The sequence below is a fragment of the Centropristis striata genome, chromosome 15 (assembly GCF_030273125.1).
Source record: "Centropristis striata isolate RG_2023a ecotype Rhode Island chromosome 15, C.striata_1.0, whole genome shotgun sequence".
Taxonomy (NCBI): Eukaryota; Metazoa; Chordata; class Actinopteri; order Perciformes; family Serranidae; genus Centropristis; species Centropristis striata.
In genome coordinates this window covers 23,544,815-23,560,957 of record NC_081531.1, presented here as the reverse complement: position 1 = coordinate 23,560,957, position 16,143 = coordinate 23,544,815, and the positions used below count along the sequence as shown (strand labels likewise).

At 37.1% G+C, this 16,143-nt stretch overlaps 1 protein-coding gene across 1 annotated transcript; it reads left to right on the top strand.

The window, feature by feature from the left end:
- The first annotated feature begins 3,371 nt into the window (after window positions 1-3,371).
- dlb (deltaB) lies at window positions 3,372-12,328 on the top strand. The gene is made up of 7 exons (XM_059352444.1): window positions 3,372-3,639; window positions 3,726-3,965; window positions 4,159-4,216; window positions 4,376-4,633; window positions 6,905-7,266; window positions 8,380-8,596; window positions 10,762-12,328. Exons 1-7 carry the CDS (start codon window positions 3,589-3,591, stop codon window positions 11,475-11,477), a joined length of 1,902 nt encoding a protein of 633 aa, XP_059208427.1. The 5' UTR covers window positions 3,372-3,588; the 3' UTR covers window positions 11,478-12,328.
- Window positions 12,329-16,143: the final 3,815 nt, after the last annotated feature.

Sequence of the window (16,143 nt, the reverse complement as noted above, 5' to 3'; positions counted from 1 at the left end):
TAAGTTACTGCACTGTAAACATATTGAAAATTGCTGTTTCATCATATCTGGTTAAGTGTACGGTCCTATATGTGGCCCTGTGGTAGTGTCCATGAAAAATTGTGGCCCCCTCCAGCATTTAAGTTGCCCATCCCTGGACTAGAGCATCATCTGTGTGTGTGCGTGTGTGTGTGTGTGTGTGTGTGTGTGTGTTTACTTTATTAGTCAATCTTCCAAACATATCACAATGAAAATGAAACCACAGTTTGTCTGAAAACAAAATTATTACAATGATGTGCAACAGCTGTATGAACCAAAGTGTGTGTGTGTGTGTGTGTGTGTGTGTGTGTGGTGTGTGTGTCTGTGTGTCTGTGTGTTTACTTTATTAGTCAATTTCTTCCGAACATATTACACTTATTCTGGGAACTGTTTGTGTGGTTACACAAACAGTTCCCGGTACCTCTCTTCTATTTGTAACCCTTTCCTATTCAGAACTGCAGAATATACACGTCGCCCATGAAGTTGGAATCATTTTGTTTTCAGACACAATCCTTGATGAAGTGAAAATAACGAGAAAATGAGAAATAATTCAAAATGAGAAAAAAAAGTTGAAGTCACGAAGAAAAAGTCAAAATAACAAGAAAGAAGTCTAAGTCACGAGAAAAAAAAGTCAAAATGAAAAAAAAGGTTGAAATCATAAAAAAAAGGTCAAAATGAGAAGAAAAAAGTCAAAGTCACGTAAAAAAGGCAAAAATAACGAGAAAATAGAAAGAAAAAAAACAAGAAAAGAAGTTAAAGTTAAGAGAAAAAAAGTCAAAATGAGAAGAAAAAAGTAGAAGTCACAAGAAATAATTCTAAATGAGAAAAATAAGTATTTTTGCATCGGAAAGAAAATTTTTAGAAAACATGTTTGGTCTTTCTGCGGTGTTACTTTAGTGCATTATGAACTGCAGAAACTGTAGTGTCTTACAAAGTCTAACTGCAGTAACTACACAAAAGGTAGAACTGAGAAAAACTGCTTTAAAGTTTTTTATCGTGTTTTAACTGACCAGCCAAATGTGTTATAGGTAGGTCAGTGATATGACACTTATTTCTACATGTATTAATGATGTATTTTCTTTATGCTCAGAAATCATGATGATTTATTTGATCTTTGACCCCAAAAATGTAGCTAGTTATTGCACCCTGGTTTTGCACCACTATAAGAACCTTTTACAGCAAAGTGCAGTAACTACAATGTTGTTGTCTTCTTTCAGCTTTTATATTAAGTTTTCAGTGAATAAACATTTTCAGATTGATTTTGTTATTATTGTAATTAAGTGTATCTAAAAGTGTTTAACAACTCTATTAAAATATTTGTGTATTTCAAACTTAATAGTATGAAGCAATGTTATATTTTAGTCTTAATATAATTTATCTCACTTTTTTACTTAATCATCTATCTATCTAGATAATAATTTCCATTTCAAATAAACTTATAATTTCTCCTATTTTTATGTTTAAATTAGTATATATATCCAAAGCAGACCGTGGTAAGAGCAATTACTGCTTGGTTTTGAGTTGGATTTTGTGGTTTTTATATCATTATTTCTCTGAAATAAAGCAACATTGAAATCTAAAACTTTGTCACAAGATAAAACAGACATCAAGGAGTTCATTTTTAGTTATAACTCAATTTGACCAAAAATTTAGTTACTGCAGTTAGACTATGTAGGGCAGTGTAGTCAAATCAAACTTGTAGTCATTTCGTCAAGGAGCCCCTGGCACTGATCCTTTTGTCCTGGACTAAAGCTTTGACATAAAAGTTTGTGGGCTGTCCATGAATAACATTAAGAAGCTCCTCCAGCTTTTTTACTTAACTTACTTTACATACAAGTGTGTCTGTTTCTTCCCTCGCTTGTCCTCGTTGTTCTGCAGGGAAGCGTGCCAGGATATACAGGGGGCCACCTCAGGCACGCGTCCCCTACTCTAATTATAATATGAATTGGACCCTCCCCCACCCACATACTAGCACCATACACATGCACATAACCCAACACACACTTTGTACACACACGCAGAGATTTCACGTTAAAATATTTGACTTTATGTCACTTAGTTTCATCTCAGCTTAATCTGAATCAAACTCAACGAGTGATTTTATTTTTTATTTTTTACATGTGTCACATCCATGAACATCACAGTTGGGATACAGAGGTGGTAAACTCAAAGAAAACACAAATAAATATGAATTTTAAGGCTTTTTCAGGCTCATAAAACCCCTGAACGGTCATTCTGAGGCTGCTTGTTTTATGAAATCAGCGATGCAGGTTAAAAGTTGGACCAGCTGTGTGTAAAAAACAGTTTAGGTGTGTTTACTCTGCATCACATCCCTGGCGGCGACAGGTGCTGAAACCGACCAGAGTCCTTCCTAAATCAATACGGGGTTAGCGGTCCGTGTGTGTGTGTGTGTGTGTGTGTGTGTGTGTGCCTGCTGGGGGGTGGACGCTTTGGGGAGACAATAGCTGGGTTAGGAGCCCCACACGGTCGACCATGTGCCGTTGATTACCATACAGCTGTTCGCATGAGGTCCAGACAAAAGCAACATGATAGTCCAAACCCTGCAGGACCCAGCTCCCCCTCCTCTCTCTCTCTCTCTCTCTCACACACACACACACACACACACACACACACAGGCCCAAGAGCGCGACAGAAGAGGTCTGAATAGCCGCAAGACGCACAATAAGTTCTTATCCGGGACCTGCCCACTCTTTGTCACCCCACACGCGTCAGAGCAATTATAATGTTAGATGTAAAGAAAGAAAAGCTATTCGCTATTCTTCCCCGCTTCCTTCTGATCTTTGTTTAGTGCAAGCTCCAAAAAGCAAAAGAGAACTTTCCAAACAATGATCTATAAAGTGGTGTTAAAGTTAACTGTTGGTGTCCATGTTTGATGAAATGCAGGATGATGTCCTGGCACGCTCATTGTTTGACACATTTCCACAAATCTGAATCCTTAAATATTTGTTTATCCTCACGAATGACGTATTCTATAAAAGGGTCTTCAGATTTTCCAGCCACTTGCCAATAAACCATATTAAAAATTCCTCAATCTGGGCTAAAGCTTGGACAGTTTGCTGTATTTCAGGCATGCTGTGGATTGTTTCTTTATCTACTACTTGTGTGCCAATTCAGTTCCATCACAGCTGTAGATGTTAAAATTCATGCAGTAATGCTAAACATATCTGCTCCACGCCAGCTTCTAATGCATATTCCTATTAAGAGCATGGTCCAGGTGTAATGTGGGTAGTCTAAATCCCCAGGCAGGCCCCCTGTGTCAGGCTGCTCCCCTGAGGTCTGCCCCGGCTCCACCTCTTTGCCTGTGACGCGCAGCAGCAGCGGTATAAAAGCTCTGTGCGTCTTTTACGCAGCAGAACCAAAACAAGTGGAGTGCCGGATAAAGGACAAAGAAGACTTTCACCAGGAGACAAGGATTTAAGAGGCACCCACAGGATCACAGCGTTTAAAGTGATGCAACTTTTTTGAGTTTTCTTCAACATCTTTTGGGAATATTATTGCACACGACGAATGCGGACATCCACTTAGAGCTGGGAAACAAACTGAGAAGAAATGGCACATCTTCACTTGAGATACCTCCTGGCTTTGGCCTTAGTGCACGTAGTAAGTTGGCTTCTGTTTGTCCTTAAGTCATCTCCAAATGTCTTTACGCACAGCGTGTCTCACGTCATGTTTTCCTCTCATTGCAGGTTTTGTCCTCTGGTGTGTTTGAGCTGAAAATTAACTCATTCCACACGGCGCAGCGCATCTGTAGAAGACACAGGGACTGTCACATTTTTTTCAGAATTTGCCTAAAACACCCGGAGGATGTGATCTCCGCAGAGCCGCCCTGCACCTTTGGCACCGGACACACCAACGTTATCAGAGCCGATCACACCTCGATTTCTAGCAGCGCTCCCATCAGGGTGCCTTTCCACTTCAAGTGGCCGGTAAATGGAAACTCATACTTACAACAATAATAGTGTTGTTGGGTGTGCTGTAAGTGGTAGAACATAGGGGTAAATACATAGTTTAAACAAAGTGTATCTACTTGATTTATCAGCATCGGATTAGTGCGTAAAATCCCCTCATGTTACTGTTATTGTACCTGAAAGCACTAAAAGCGTTTTTTTTCTATTCCAGGGAACATTTTCATTGATCATTGAAGCCTGGAACGCTGAATCTCCCACTGAATACACGGGTAAGTTGTTTCTTACTGAATAATTAGACTCACTGATATCAATAAAACTTTAAATCAAGATGAACCACGGCGCCGTTGCGCAGTGCCCGTAGTCTCCACCTGACGCACGCAACTTCTTTTCAAACTTAAATGTTTTAATAATGTTTCTTCCCTCTGCAGACAACCAGAATAACCTCGTGAGCCGCTTGGCGACCAGGAGAAGACTAGCCATCGGTGAGGACTGGTCCCAGGACGTGCACTTTGGCGAGCAGAGCGAGCTGCGCTACTCCTACCACGTCTACTGCGATGAGTACTACTTTGGAGACGGCTGTGCTGACTACTGCCGGCCGAGAGACGACACGCTGGGACACTACACCTGCGACGAGGAGGGCAACCGCATCTGCCTGGAGGGCTGGAAGGGAAACTACTGCTCTGAGCGTAAGTGTTTATTCATGCAGTACTTAACCCTCTGGAGTCTCCAAAAGCTCCAAAGCATGACTTCTTGATGACATCCAGACTAGAAAACAAAGCAGCGTGGAGCCCTACTGTAAATTTACCTCTAAAGTTCTGGCTGTAAACTCCATGAGGCCAGTTTCAGTTTGATGATGATATACCAAGTAAAACTGGAGACAAGCTCAAATATATTTTGTATAAAATGATAGAACTGGGTGGAACCCTCTTATATGTTATATTTGCAACCTTTGTTCACATTTGCAACATTTAAAATTCTTTATTGAACATGATAGTGTTTTGAAAGTTAAAAAAAAAAGATTCAAAATCACATTTTATGTTGGACTAAAGGACTAAAAAAGACACAAAATGACCCCAAAAAAAAGACACAAAATGACTAAAAAAAGACACAAAAAACCCCAAAACGACTAAAAAAAGACTAAAAATAAAAAAGACAACAAAAGACACAAAATGACCTAAAAAGACACAAAATAAACAAAAAAAGACAGAATGACTTACAAATACACAAAATGACTAAAGAATACACAAAATGAACAAAATTATTATACTAAATACACAAGACACAAATAAAATAGAGAAAATCCAAGAAAAATGGATGACAGGATCACAAGATCACATTTATGTTGGTTTTTCTTTGTTTCTTTTTGGTTCAAAATGTTGATCCAGTAAGTCAGAATAAAAAATAAATTATTATTAGGTCATATAGGTGAGGTTGTGCTGAAAAAATATATACCAACATGGCATTTAAACATTTTTTAAGTGGTGTATACAGGCAGGATGGAAATGATTCAACAATGGACTAAATAGCCCACAACTCCATAGAGTTAAGAACAAGCAGCTAAATCCTGGAGGAGTTCCATCAGTGCAGTTCAGTGTCTGACCTGTAGGGAGAGAAAAACATTAGATTCAATCATACATCATATCAAAATCACATTATAACGATTATTTGGATATAAATACGATCTTTGCTGATATCACAAAGTCTACCACAATAATTTATTTCCATTCAATTACATTCAGGAGCCTGAGATCAATAGGAGACAGTATAAAATTCCCATTGAACACAATCACTGACATTTATATGGACTCAAAAATTAACTAAAATATGATTTGACAGTTAGTCCAGGCATTTAAATGAAAACATATATTATTTAAAAAAAAAAAAAAAAGGATGAAGTAGGAATTTCAAAATAAAGTGTATTATATTATCTATTGAGCCAAATTTGATCATTGAATTAATATATTGATCCAGATTGATGTATCATTACATAAAATCCCAACAGCGCATATCTAGAAAAATATTTTAACCCGTCTTAATGTTACTTTCCATAATATCACAATAATGTAAACATCAAATTTTATTGAATAAGCAACTCTTAAATGTAACAATAGTCAAATAAAATAAAATTTTATGCTGTATTCAGCCCATTTCAAAACACAGTTTAAAAGTATTTTGTATGGAGTAAAACAAATGCTAAAAAGTATAAAAACAAAATACCAAAACACCAGGATAAAAATAGAGAGTTTAGAGAGAAGGTGGCCTCATAATAATACGTTTCCAATCCTGAAATTCACTTTCATCAGACAAAACAGTGTTAGAGAACAATACATCTAATGCAAATCTGAGTCAGTAAACAGAGAGAAAGTGGATGACCTAAAGCATCTGAACTTACTCACAAATCAGTCACATTGAGGGACTGAACAGTTGGCAGACAACACAAAGCCTTTCACCCTTCAAGACTTAAAAAACGAGACTCAAGTTTTGTCAAGGCTGGGGTAAAAAGTGTTTTAACTTATTACTCAGGTTGATATTTGATCTCCCACACAGACAGCGATAGAGAGTGTTTCCTTTATGTTAGTGGTGTCCCGTAGCGTTGTGTTTTACTCTTTTGCAAGACGGTCTGTGGTGTTCCATCTGCCTTTTGTTCTCTGTTACAATGAGAGAAAGAGCTGTGGCCCCCATTACAGCACATGCACATTTTTCAAGGTGATCTGGGTGTGTTTGCATGTGTGTGTGTGTGTGTGTGTGTGTGTGATGGGGAGATAAAAGAAAGCATTTTTCTCCCGCAGTGTGCCTACCAGCTGCTTGGCTTAATACTTAACCAACAGTGAAGTCTGGAGCTGGGCTGGGGTCAGACAGGGGGCCCTCTATGTGTGTGTGTGTGTGTGTGTGTGTGAGATGTATGAGAAGGCGTGCCCATTGTAATCACACACCCTCCCCTCCCCTCTCCTCTCCAGCCATCTGCTCAGCGGACTGCAGCGAGAGGCACGGCTACTGCGAGGCCCCAGGGGGCTGTACATGTCGCATGGGCTGGCAGGGCCCCTCCTGTAATGAATGCGTGCGATACCCAGGCTGCCTCCACGGGACGTGCAGCCAGCCGTGGCAGTGTAACTGTCAGGAGGGCTGGGGGGGCCTCTTCTGTGACCAGGACCTCAACTACTGCACAAACCACAAGCCCTGCGCCAACGGGGCCACCTGCACCAACACGGGCCAGGGCAGCTACACCTGCACCTGCCGGCCCGGCTTCGGAGGCACCAACTGTGAGCTGGAAACCAACGAGTGCGACAGCAACCCCTGCAAGAACGGAGGCAGCTGCAATGTGAGTATACACAGCAAATTGAGAGTTGAATTCTTGGTTTAAACTATACATACACCAGTAGAGTTCATTATACTGTGGATGGAGTTAATCCGTTAAAATGAACTCTCAGTCGATAAATAGTTGTTGTCAAAACCGGGTGTGAAAAGGAAGTGTCACTAAATCAAACCTGTAAGTGTTAATGTTTGAATATTAACTCAGAACTTCTTACTCAAAACTCTGATCCTGTATTTTCATACCTCAAGTGTCAATATAATTTTTACATATTTATATATAAGAATTATATTGACACCTTATAAGTGTCATAGAGGTAAATTTTAAATCCAAAAAGAGTCGAATTTACAATTACTTAGTGTAAAGGTACCAGCACTCGAAAAAGTGTTAAATTAACCCTCTGAGGTGTGGACCCATATAGACACTTTAAAAGTGTTAAGATCAATTCTTACAGTGTTAATTTGGGTATGCTAATTTTACTGTGTACAATGGACATAAATGTGTTAAGTTTAAAGTTGCACTAGTACTAAAATACTTACAATAAAGACGCAAGACTACAACAGACATGATAGATGAAGATAAGTAGTATTGATTCCATTCAGAGAAGGTCTAGAAGAAGTATAACTTGTATTATAAAAGCATTATAAAACTAAAGTAAAAGGTGTTTAATACTAATGCATCAACATAAATATTAACTTTAGGATAAGATACATGAGGATATATACACATACATGAGTTTATTTTTATTCTCTGGTCAAATGTATGCAAATTAGCATACACTCATAAGACAACAAGATAATTCTTTACTTGTATGAAGATAAAAGCAGCTTTATTGCAACTTTATTTTACTCTAAACAGCTAAACCAGAGTGTGTCTTCCAATCAAAGCACAGTGATGCAAAAGTTGGCAATGCTTTAGTTCTTATTGGCCTTTGTTGGACTGCTCAAATTACAAAGTTTCAACTTTTAACTGAATGCATATTAAAAATGAATACCTTTTTATCAGGTCTCATGCTTTATCCTCCACTAATGAAACATCTGCAGAACAAGAATGCTCCACACATCCCTGTCAAACTGTATTGGACTTTATTTAACCCAAAGGTTTTTCTTCCTCTGTCCACAGGACCTGGAGAACGACTACTCGTGCACCTGCCCCCAGGGATTCTACGGTAAGAACTGTGAGATCATTGCCATGACGTGCGCCGATGGTCCCTGCTTCAACGGCGGCACCTGTGTGGAGACGATGACCGGAGGCTACACCTGCCGCTGCCCCCCCAGCTACACCGGCTCCAACTGTGAGAAGAAGCTGGACCGCTGCAGCAACAGGCCCTGTCTGAACGGTGAGTGTGCAGCTGAGGCCTCCTCTGCTTTGTTTGTTTTATGTTTTATTAAAGGATCTCCATTAGCTTATGCCATGGCAGTTCACTAGTCTTCCTGGGGTCCACATTCCAACAAGTAATACTCAACAGGCGTACAACAACTTTAACTGTAAAAATACATTCCAAAATACATTAGAAAAGTGCAGCACAAAAGTACATTACAAAATGCAGCACCCCAACAGCTCATATCTTCATAAGAATTTAACCCGCCTTAATGTTATTGCCCATGATATCTCAATAATATAAACATCAAATTTTAGTGAATAAGTAACTTTTAATTGTAACAATCGTCAAGTAAAATCAACTTTGTATACTGCAAGGTTATTATAGTAACGAAAACTAATGAAATAAAGAAAACTGAAAATTGAAAAAACATTTTCGTTAACTGAAATAAAAATAACAAACCGAGAGTTTAAAAAAAAAGATAACTAAGTGAAACTGTATTTTGTGGTTACAAAACTAACTAAAACTAACTAAAATTATAGTGAAAATGTCCTTCATTTTCGTCTTTGTCAACTGTTTTCATCCGTGAACCTTTTTGGTTGATATGAAATTTATTTCATCTATCTGGTTTTATGACTTAATAAACTTATTGGGGCTGAGATGGATCAGACAAAGGAAATGAAGGAAACATTTATTGTGACCTTATTGAATCTGGACCCAACAAATACTCCATTACAAAAAACTAAAACTAATAAAAACTAAACTAAAACTAAGCATTTCCCCCCCAAAAAACTAATTAAAACTAGCAAACTCACTCTGAAAACTATTTAAAACAAACAAAATTTGAAAACAAAAATTGACAACAAAATAAAAACTAAAACTAATGAAAAGGCCAAAAATATTATAACGTTGCTATACTGTTTTTAGCCCATTTCAAAACACAGTTAAAAAGTATTTTGTGTGGAGAAAAACAAATGCTAGTAGTATAAAACAGAATACCAAAACACCAGGATAAAAACAGTAGATTAAACAAAATAAATCACATTAAGTAAATGGAATCTTTCTGAAAATACTTTGAGAAGGTGGCCTCATAATAAGAAGTTTCTGATCCTGAAATTCACTTTCATCAGACAAAACAGTGTTAGAGAACAACACATTTAATGCAAATCTGAGTCAGTAAACAGAGAGAAAGTGGACGACCAAAAGCATCTGAACTTACTCACAAATCAGTCACATTGAGGGACTGAACAGTTGGCAGACAACACAAAGCCTTTCACCCTCTGGTGACATCTTGTGGCTGAAGTGCAAACCAAGCAGTTTCCGGCCCAATATGGAATAGTTTGAGTGAATGACTGTCAACGCTCCTGCATTAATGCAGGTTCATACAGAGAGTGTTAAATGTAATCCTATTATCACTCTCGCTTTAACCCATTTAGGCCTAAAACGCCTGGGAAGAAAAATGTCTGTAAAACCTCTGGCCGATTTTAAAATAACCCCCTAAAACCTGAAGTTTTTCTGTAAATTCAACAGAAGTGTCAACGCTTCCTACTAAATAATAGATTTTTTAGCCTCTGTAGCAGATAGAAATGAAATTCAAAAAGTATTATAGCTGTTATATCTGAGCTCCCTCTGCTATAGTCATCTTCCGCCATGATTTCAAAGTTCTGGAAAAGTCCCTTGTTGCACTGTGACACTCCCCCGTGTATTCTCTTTTTGTGTGTTTTTTAGTCATTTTGTGTCTTTTTTGTGTCTTTTTTGGTGTTTTTGTGTCTTTTTTTGTCATTTTGTGTCTTCTTTTAGTCATTTCGTGTCTTTTTTTAGTCATTTTGCGTCTTTTTGTGTCTTTTTTGGTCATTTTGTGTTTTTTGTTTTTTTTGTCATTTTGTGTTTTGTGTCTTTTTTTGGTCATTTTGCGTCTTTTTTGGTTTCAAAGTTCTGGAAAAGTCCCATGTTGCATTGCGACACTCCCACATGTATTGGCCAAGAGACTGAAAATAGGTGGAAAAAAGTACAAATACTACAAAACGACATATCCGCTTACCCAGCTTTAATGGTAGAACAACGCAACAGCGCCACGGTTTTAATGGTAGAAATGCAGTAATGCTTTCCCACCTTAAATGTGTTAAACAAATGGTTTTCCCTGACTTCTTGGATGCTGACCAGAGTATTTGTGTCCTGTGCAGGTGGTGAGTGTCTGGACCTGGGCCAGAGTGTCCTGTGCCGCTGTCAGGCAGGCTTCACTGGGGCCAACTGCCAGGTCAACATTGACGACTGCGCCTCAACGCCCTGTGAGAACGCTGGAACCTGCCAGGACGGTGTGAATGACTACACCTGCTCATGCACCCTGGGGTACACCGGCAAGAACTGCAGCGTGCGCTCGGACGCCTGTGGCGCGCGCCCTTGCCAGAACGGCGGCACGTGCTTCACCCACTTCACCGGGCCTGTGTGCCAGTGCCCCAAGGGCTTCATGGGTCCCAGCTGCGAGTTCACGCTGCAGCCCAGCTTCAAACCCGCTTTACGCCAAACCTCCCAGCCCTCCTCGGCCACCCTCACCGTCTCCTGCCTCCTGGCTGTGCTGGTGCTGGTTCTGGTGGCGGGTATTATCTACTTGAGGAGGAGGAGGAGGCTGCAGGGGAGGAAGCAGCTGAGCGACATTGCGGTCTACAACGACTTGGACACGGTGAACAACCAGGGAGGGAATGAAAGAGAAGCCTTCCTCAGTCCCAACGGCCTCTTCAAGATCAGTAACGGCACGGCTCGCCTCAGCCTCTCACTGTGCCCTGATGGGAGATCTGGGTACAGACAGGCCAACCCTGTGGAGAGCAGCCTGGCCAGGAGCCAGCAGGACTTTATGTGGAGGGACGAGTCGGGCCTGGGCTCCGGGGCCGGAATGAGATGAAACAGAGAGAAAAGACGGAGGTTTAAACAGGGGAAAATGAATATTAGCACTTGTTGCTCCTCCCTCTTCATGCACAGTGAAGAAAGGAGCAAATCCACAAGTAAAACAAAACACTCTGCTTATGCAGAAGATAATGTACCATTAAAAATGTAAGCAGAAGAAACAAATTATTGACAAATGAACTATTGTGATAAAGATGATTTACAAAGATTATTAAAATGTATATGGGGCAAAGCTCTTCCATGTTTAAGACCCAAAGAAACAAATAATACATCCACTTTCCATACATAGGACCTACAACACAAACCAAATACAGGAAGTCACAATACTCTGACCACTTTGGAAAACCTGCCCAGGACATGTTGTTTTGGGTTATTGTTTTTAACATGTTCACTTTGATTATTTCTCTTTTTTTAAAAAAAAAAAAAACACCGAACTTTTGTTTTGCTTTTCAATCTTCCTTTGGACATTATTTCCTTATTGTGCGTACCATCATTTTTATTCTTTATATTATTTATTTATTTGAAAACTTATGTTTATGGCTTCACTTTGATTGTCAAAGATGTAGATATATATTTATATGATGCTGAATGGAGACCGACACTTGATGTTGTACCTGGATGTTTTATGGGCTGTGAAAGCTGTGTGAAATATCCCAAAGATATTCAGAGCAGGGATATCAGGAAAATGTGCTTTATCACACTAAGTCAGCCACTGCTGTCCTTTATATTTATACTTTATATACTACTGATCACATTGCTCTTTCATGTGCCATTTTGTGTTCATGCCAAAGTTTGTGTTATGTTCTGTCATTCATATTATTTAATTTCATCATGTTGTGGTTGTGACGTGTAATAAAAGATTTGCTTTGATGCAATTGTGGATTTTCTTGTGCTTTATTACTACACAGATTACTGTAGTTAATCCTTAAAAGTCTAAGCATTCACATTACTTAACCCTTTAGAGGTTTTTGTCAGTTTTGGGCTCCTTTTCCTTCTGCCTGTATATAAATCACTTAAAAATCTTTACCATGACGTGTTGGTATCATTGTTTTCAGGACAACCTCACCTATATGACCTGATTATTTTTTTTCATTTTGACTTACTGGATCAACATTTTGAACACACAAAAACACCAAAAAATGACAAAAAACACCTAAAACACATAAAACATGAAAAACAAACCAAAAACACACACAAAATGACAAAAAACACATGCAAACACACTCAAAACACACCAAAAACATAATAAAACTACAAAAAGACACACACAAATTACAAAACCACACATAAAAAACACAAAAAAATTACAACAAAAAACAAACAAACAGTAAACTCAAAGATCAAGATTGCATTACAAATGCACAAAGCTAAATTAGAAAAATCTCTCGAAAAAAGTAAAATCGTGTTGAGGTGGGTTTTTTTAACCTTTGCTAAAAAAGAGCTGATGCATTAAATTGGACATGGAAATTTCTGGAAAAGCCAAAACTTTAGAGTTCAGCTGACAGCAGGGCTCCATGCTGCTTCGTTTTAATGTCGTGACGTCATGAAGAAGTCGTGCTCTGGCGCTTTCATGGACTCCAGAGGGTTAAAGAATTAAGAGGACATAATGAATGCGTCATATTTTGCAAGTCTAACAGCTATTTTCACTGTTGATTAATCTGCATATTGTTTTCTCAGTTAAAGGGCAAAGAAAGTCAGAAAATAGAATTAACAAGTTTCTTCTTTTCAGTGAAAAGCAGCAAATTATCACACCTGAGAACGTTGAACCTAGTAAATTTTCAGTGGTGGAATGTAACTAAGTACATCTACTCAAGTACTGTATTGTACTCAAGTACAACTTTGAGGTACTTGTATTTCCGTTTTATGTAACTTTATATTTCTACTCTACTACATTTAGATGACAGCTTTAGTTACTTTTCAGGTCGAGGTTTAACATAACAAACATGATGAATTTAAAGTGATTATGCATGTATATAAATTCAACCACATAAAATATATTAAGTGCAATTGAACTCTACCATGATGACAGTGAAACACTGCTCACATAAATGCATCAATAATAATCTAATAATATATCAAGAACATTTATAACAATCTGAGTGGGTCCATTCTGCATAACAAGTACTTTTACTTTTGATACTTTAAGTACATTTTGATGCTGATACTTTTGTACTTTTAATGAAGTAAGTTTTGAATGCAGGACTTTTACTGTAGTGGAGTCATTTCACAGTGCAATATTAGTTTTTTAACTGAAGTAAGATGTCTAAGTACTCCTTCCACCACTGGTAATATTTGACATTTTTGCTTTATAAATCAAAGATTAATAATTTTGTTTGAGTTTACACCAAGGTTATAATAGTTTGGGATTTTTCATTAATTTTACTTTTAATTTTGTTGTGATTTTTTCTTTTCAAATTCAGTTAGTTTTAATTAGTTTTTAGAGCGAGTTTGCTAGTTTTAATTAGTTTCTTTTTTGGGAAAATGCTTAGTTTTAGTTTAGTTTTTATTAGTTTTAGTTTTTTTGTAATGGGGTATTTGTTGGGTGCCATATTCAATAAGGTCACAATAAATGTTTCCTTTATTTCATTTGTCTGATCCATCTCAGCCCCAATAAGGTTATTAAGTCATAAAACCAGATAGATGAAATAGATTTCATATCAACCAAAAAGGTTTACGTATGAGAAAATTGACAAAGACAAAAACAAAGGACATTTTCACTATTATTTTAATTAGTTTTAGTTAGTTTAGTAACCACATAATATAGTTTCAGTTAGTTATGGGTTTTTTAAAAACTTGTTTTTATTTTTATTTCTATTTCAGTGAACGAAAATGAAAAAAATTTAACAAAGACTATTCACCCCAAAATGACTAACAGCCTACATTTTTTTTTATATATCTTACCTGTAGTGCTTTTTATTAATCTAAATTGTTTTGGTGTGAATTTCTGAGTGTTGGAGATATCAGGGTGTCTGTCTTCTCTCATACAAGTGCATCTCAATAAATTAGAATATCATAGAAAAGTTTATTTATCTTAGTCTTTCAAATCAAAAAGTGGAAACTAAACACATTATATAGATCCATTACACACAGAATGAAACATTTCATGTCTCAATTTATTTAATTTCTTCTAATTATAATGATTATGGCTTACATATAATGAAGTGAAAAATTCAGTGTCTCAAAAAAAAAAGTAATATTACAAAAGACCAATTAAAAAAAAAATATCACCACTGTTGGTGACTCTATTTTTGGGGACATTTCTTATTGGAGCTTTTAGATCATTTTTGTTTTGATTGTCATCTTTAATAAAATATATTGTTATTGTTAAAGCTCATTACAAAATGGTCTCAACAGCCTCTCAGGACAGTTGCATCCCTGTTTTTCATTTCTGATTTAGCCGTTTGTTTTTCCTATGAATAATTCCTGTGAGGCAGCACTCGATCAGCAATATCTGCGGACTAATATTAAGCATCCTGACATTTAAATCCTCTGTTTAAACAAGTGTGACCTGCGATGTATTGTTGAATACCAACTTCCCTTTTCCTCCCTGCTTAAAGCTGGTCTTTATTCAAGAAAATTATATTTTTATAACAATAAAAATTGTATTTCTAGTACAGGTGCATCTCAATAAATTAGAATATCATTGAAAAGTTTATTTATGTCAGTAATCCAATTCAAAAAGTGGAAATAACACATTATATAGATCCATTACACACAGAATGAAACATTTCATATCTTCATTTATTTAATTTCTTCTACTTATAATGATCCTTACTTACATTTAATGGAGAGCTTAAATTCAGTGTCTCAAATTTGAAGACCAATTTTCAAAAAGTATGTTAAATATAGACATGTTGGCCTCTGAAAAGTATGTCCATCTATATGACTCAATACTTGGTTGCACTGCAAAAAAGGTGTGTCTAAAAACCAGATAAAAACACTAAATCTGAGGGAAATGATCTTGCTGCATGAACAGATGATTTCACTTGACAAGATTTCTTAAATTAAGATTATTTAATCTAGAAATAAGCATATTGAACACTTAAAATAAGAAATTAACTCTTAAAAGAAGATAAATGATCTAACACTTCGAAATCTAAAGTTTTTTTTTTTATCTTGGTAGGAAACAAATAATTGTCAGTGCACTCTGCTCGGGCCAGTTTAATTTATCTTGTTTTAAGAGTTAATTTTTTTATTTTAAGTGTTCAACATGCTTATTTCTAGATGAAATTATCTGTCCATGCAGCAAGATCATTTCCCTCAGATTTAGTGTTTTTATCTGGTTTTTAGACACACCTTTTTGCAGTGTGGGGCTGTTTGACTTGAACTACTGGAACTTTTTCATCATATTCATATTCATATTTATTGAGATGCACCTGTATGTAATGGAAGTGTTTGACACTTGGCTTGTGGTGCCCTCTAGTGGACAGAAAAACATTTGAAAACAGAAAATCCCAATCCACAGAGATTATTATCCTGGTACTAAAATAATCCACAGACCTTGTAGTGAGCAGTTTCATGTAGGAACTATTTTCTTCCTGTTCCTACATGAACGGCCCTAATACTCACACAAATGCTTGAAAAGAGGTTGACTCCACCTTTATTGACACACAGATTACTGTAGTTAATCCTTAAAAGTGTAAGCATTCACATTACTTAACCCT

Coding starts and splice junctions, on each gene's coding strand:
- dlb (XM_059352444.1), top strand. CDS start 3,589: ATGGCACATCTTCACTTGAGATACCTCCTGGCTTTGGCCTTAGTGCAC. Junction 3,966..4,158: donor CTTTCCACTTCAAGTGGCCG/GTAAATGGAAAC, acceptor TTTCTATTCCAG/GGAACATTTTCATTGATCAT. Junction 8,597..10,761: donor CAACAGGCCCTGTCTGAACG/GTGAGTGTGCAG, acceptor TGTCCTGTGCAG/GTGGTGAGTGTCTGGACCTG.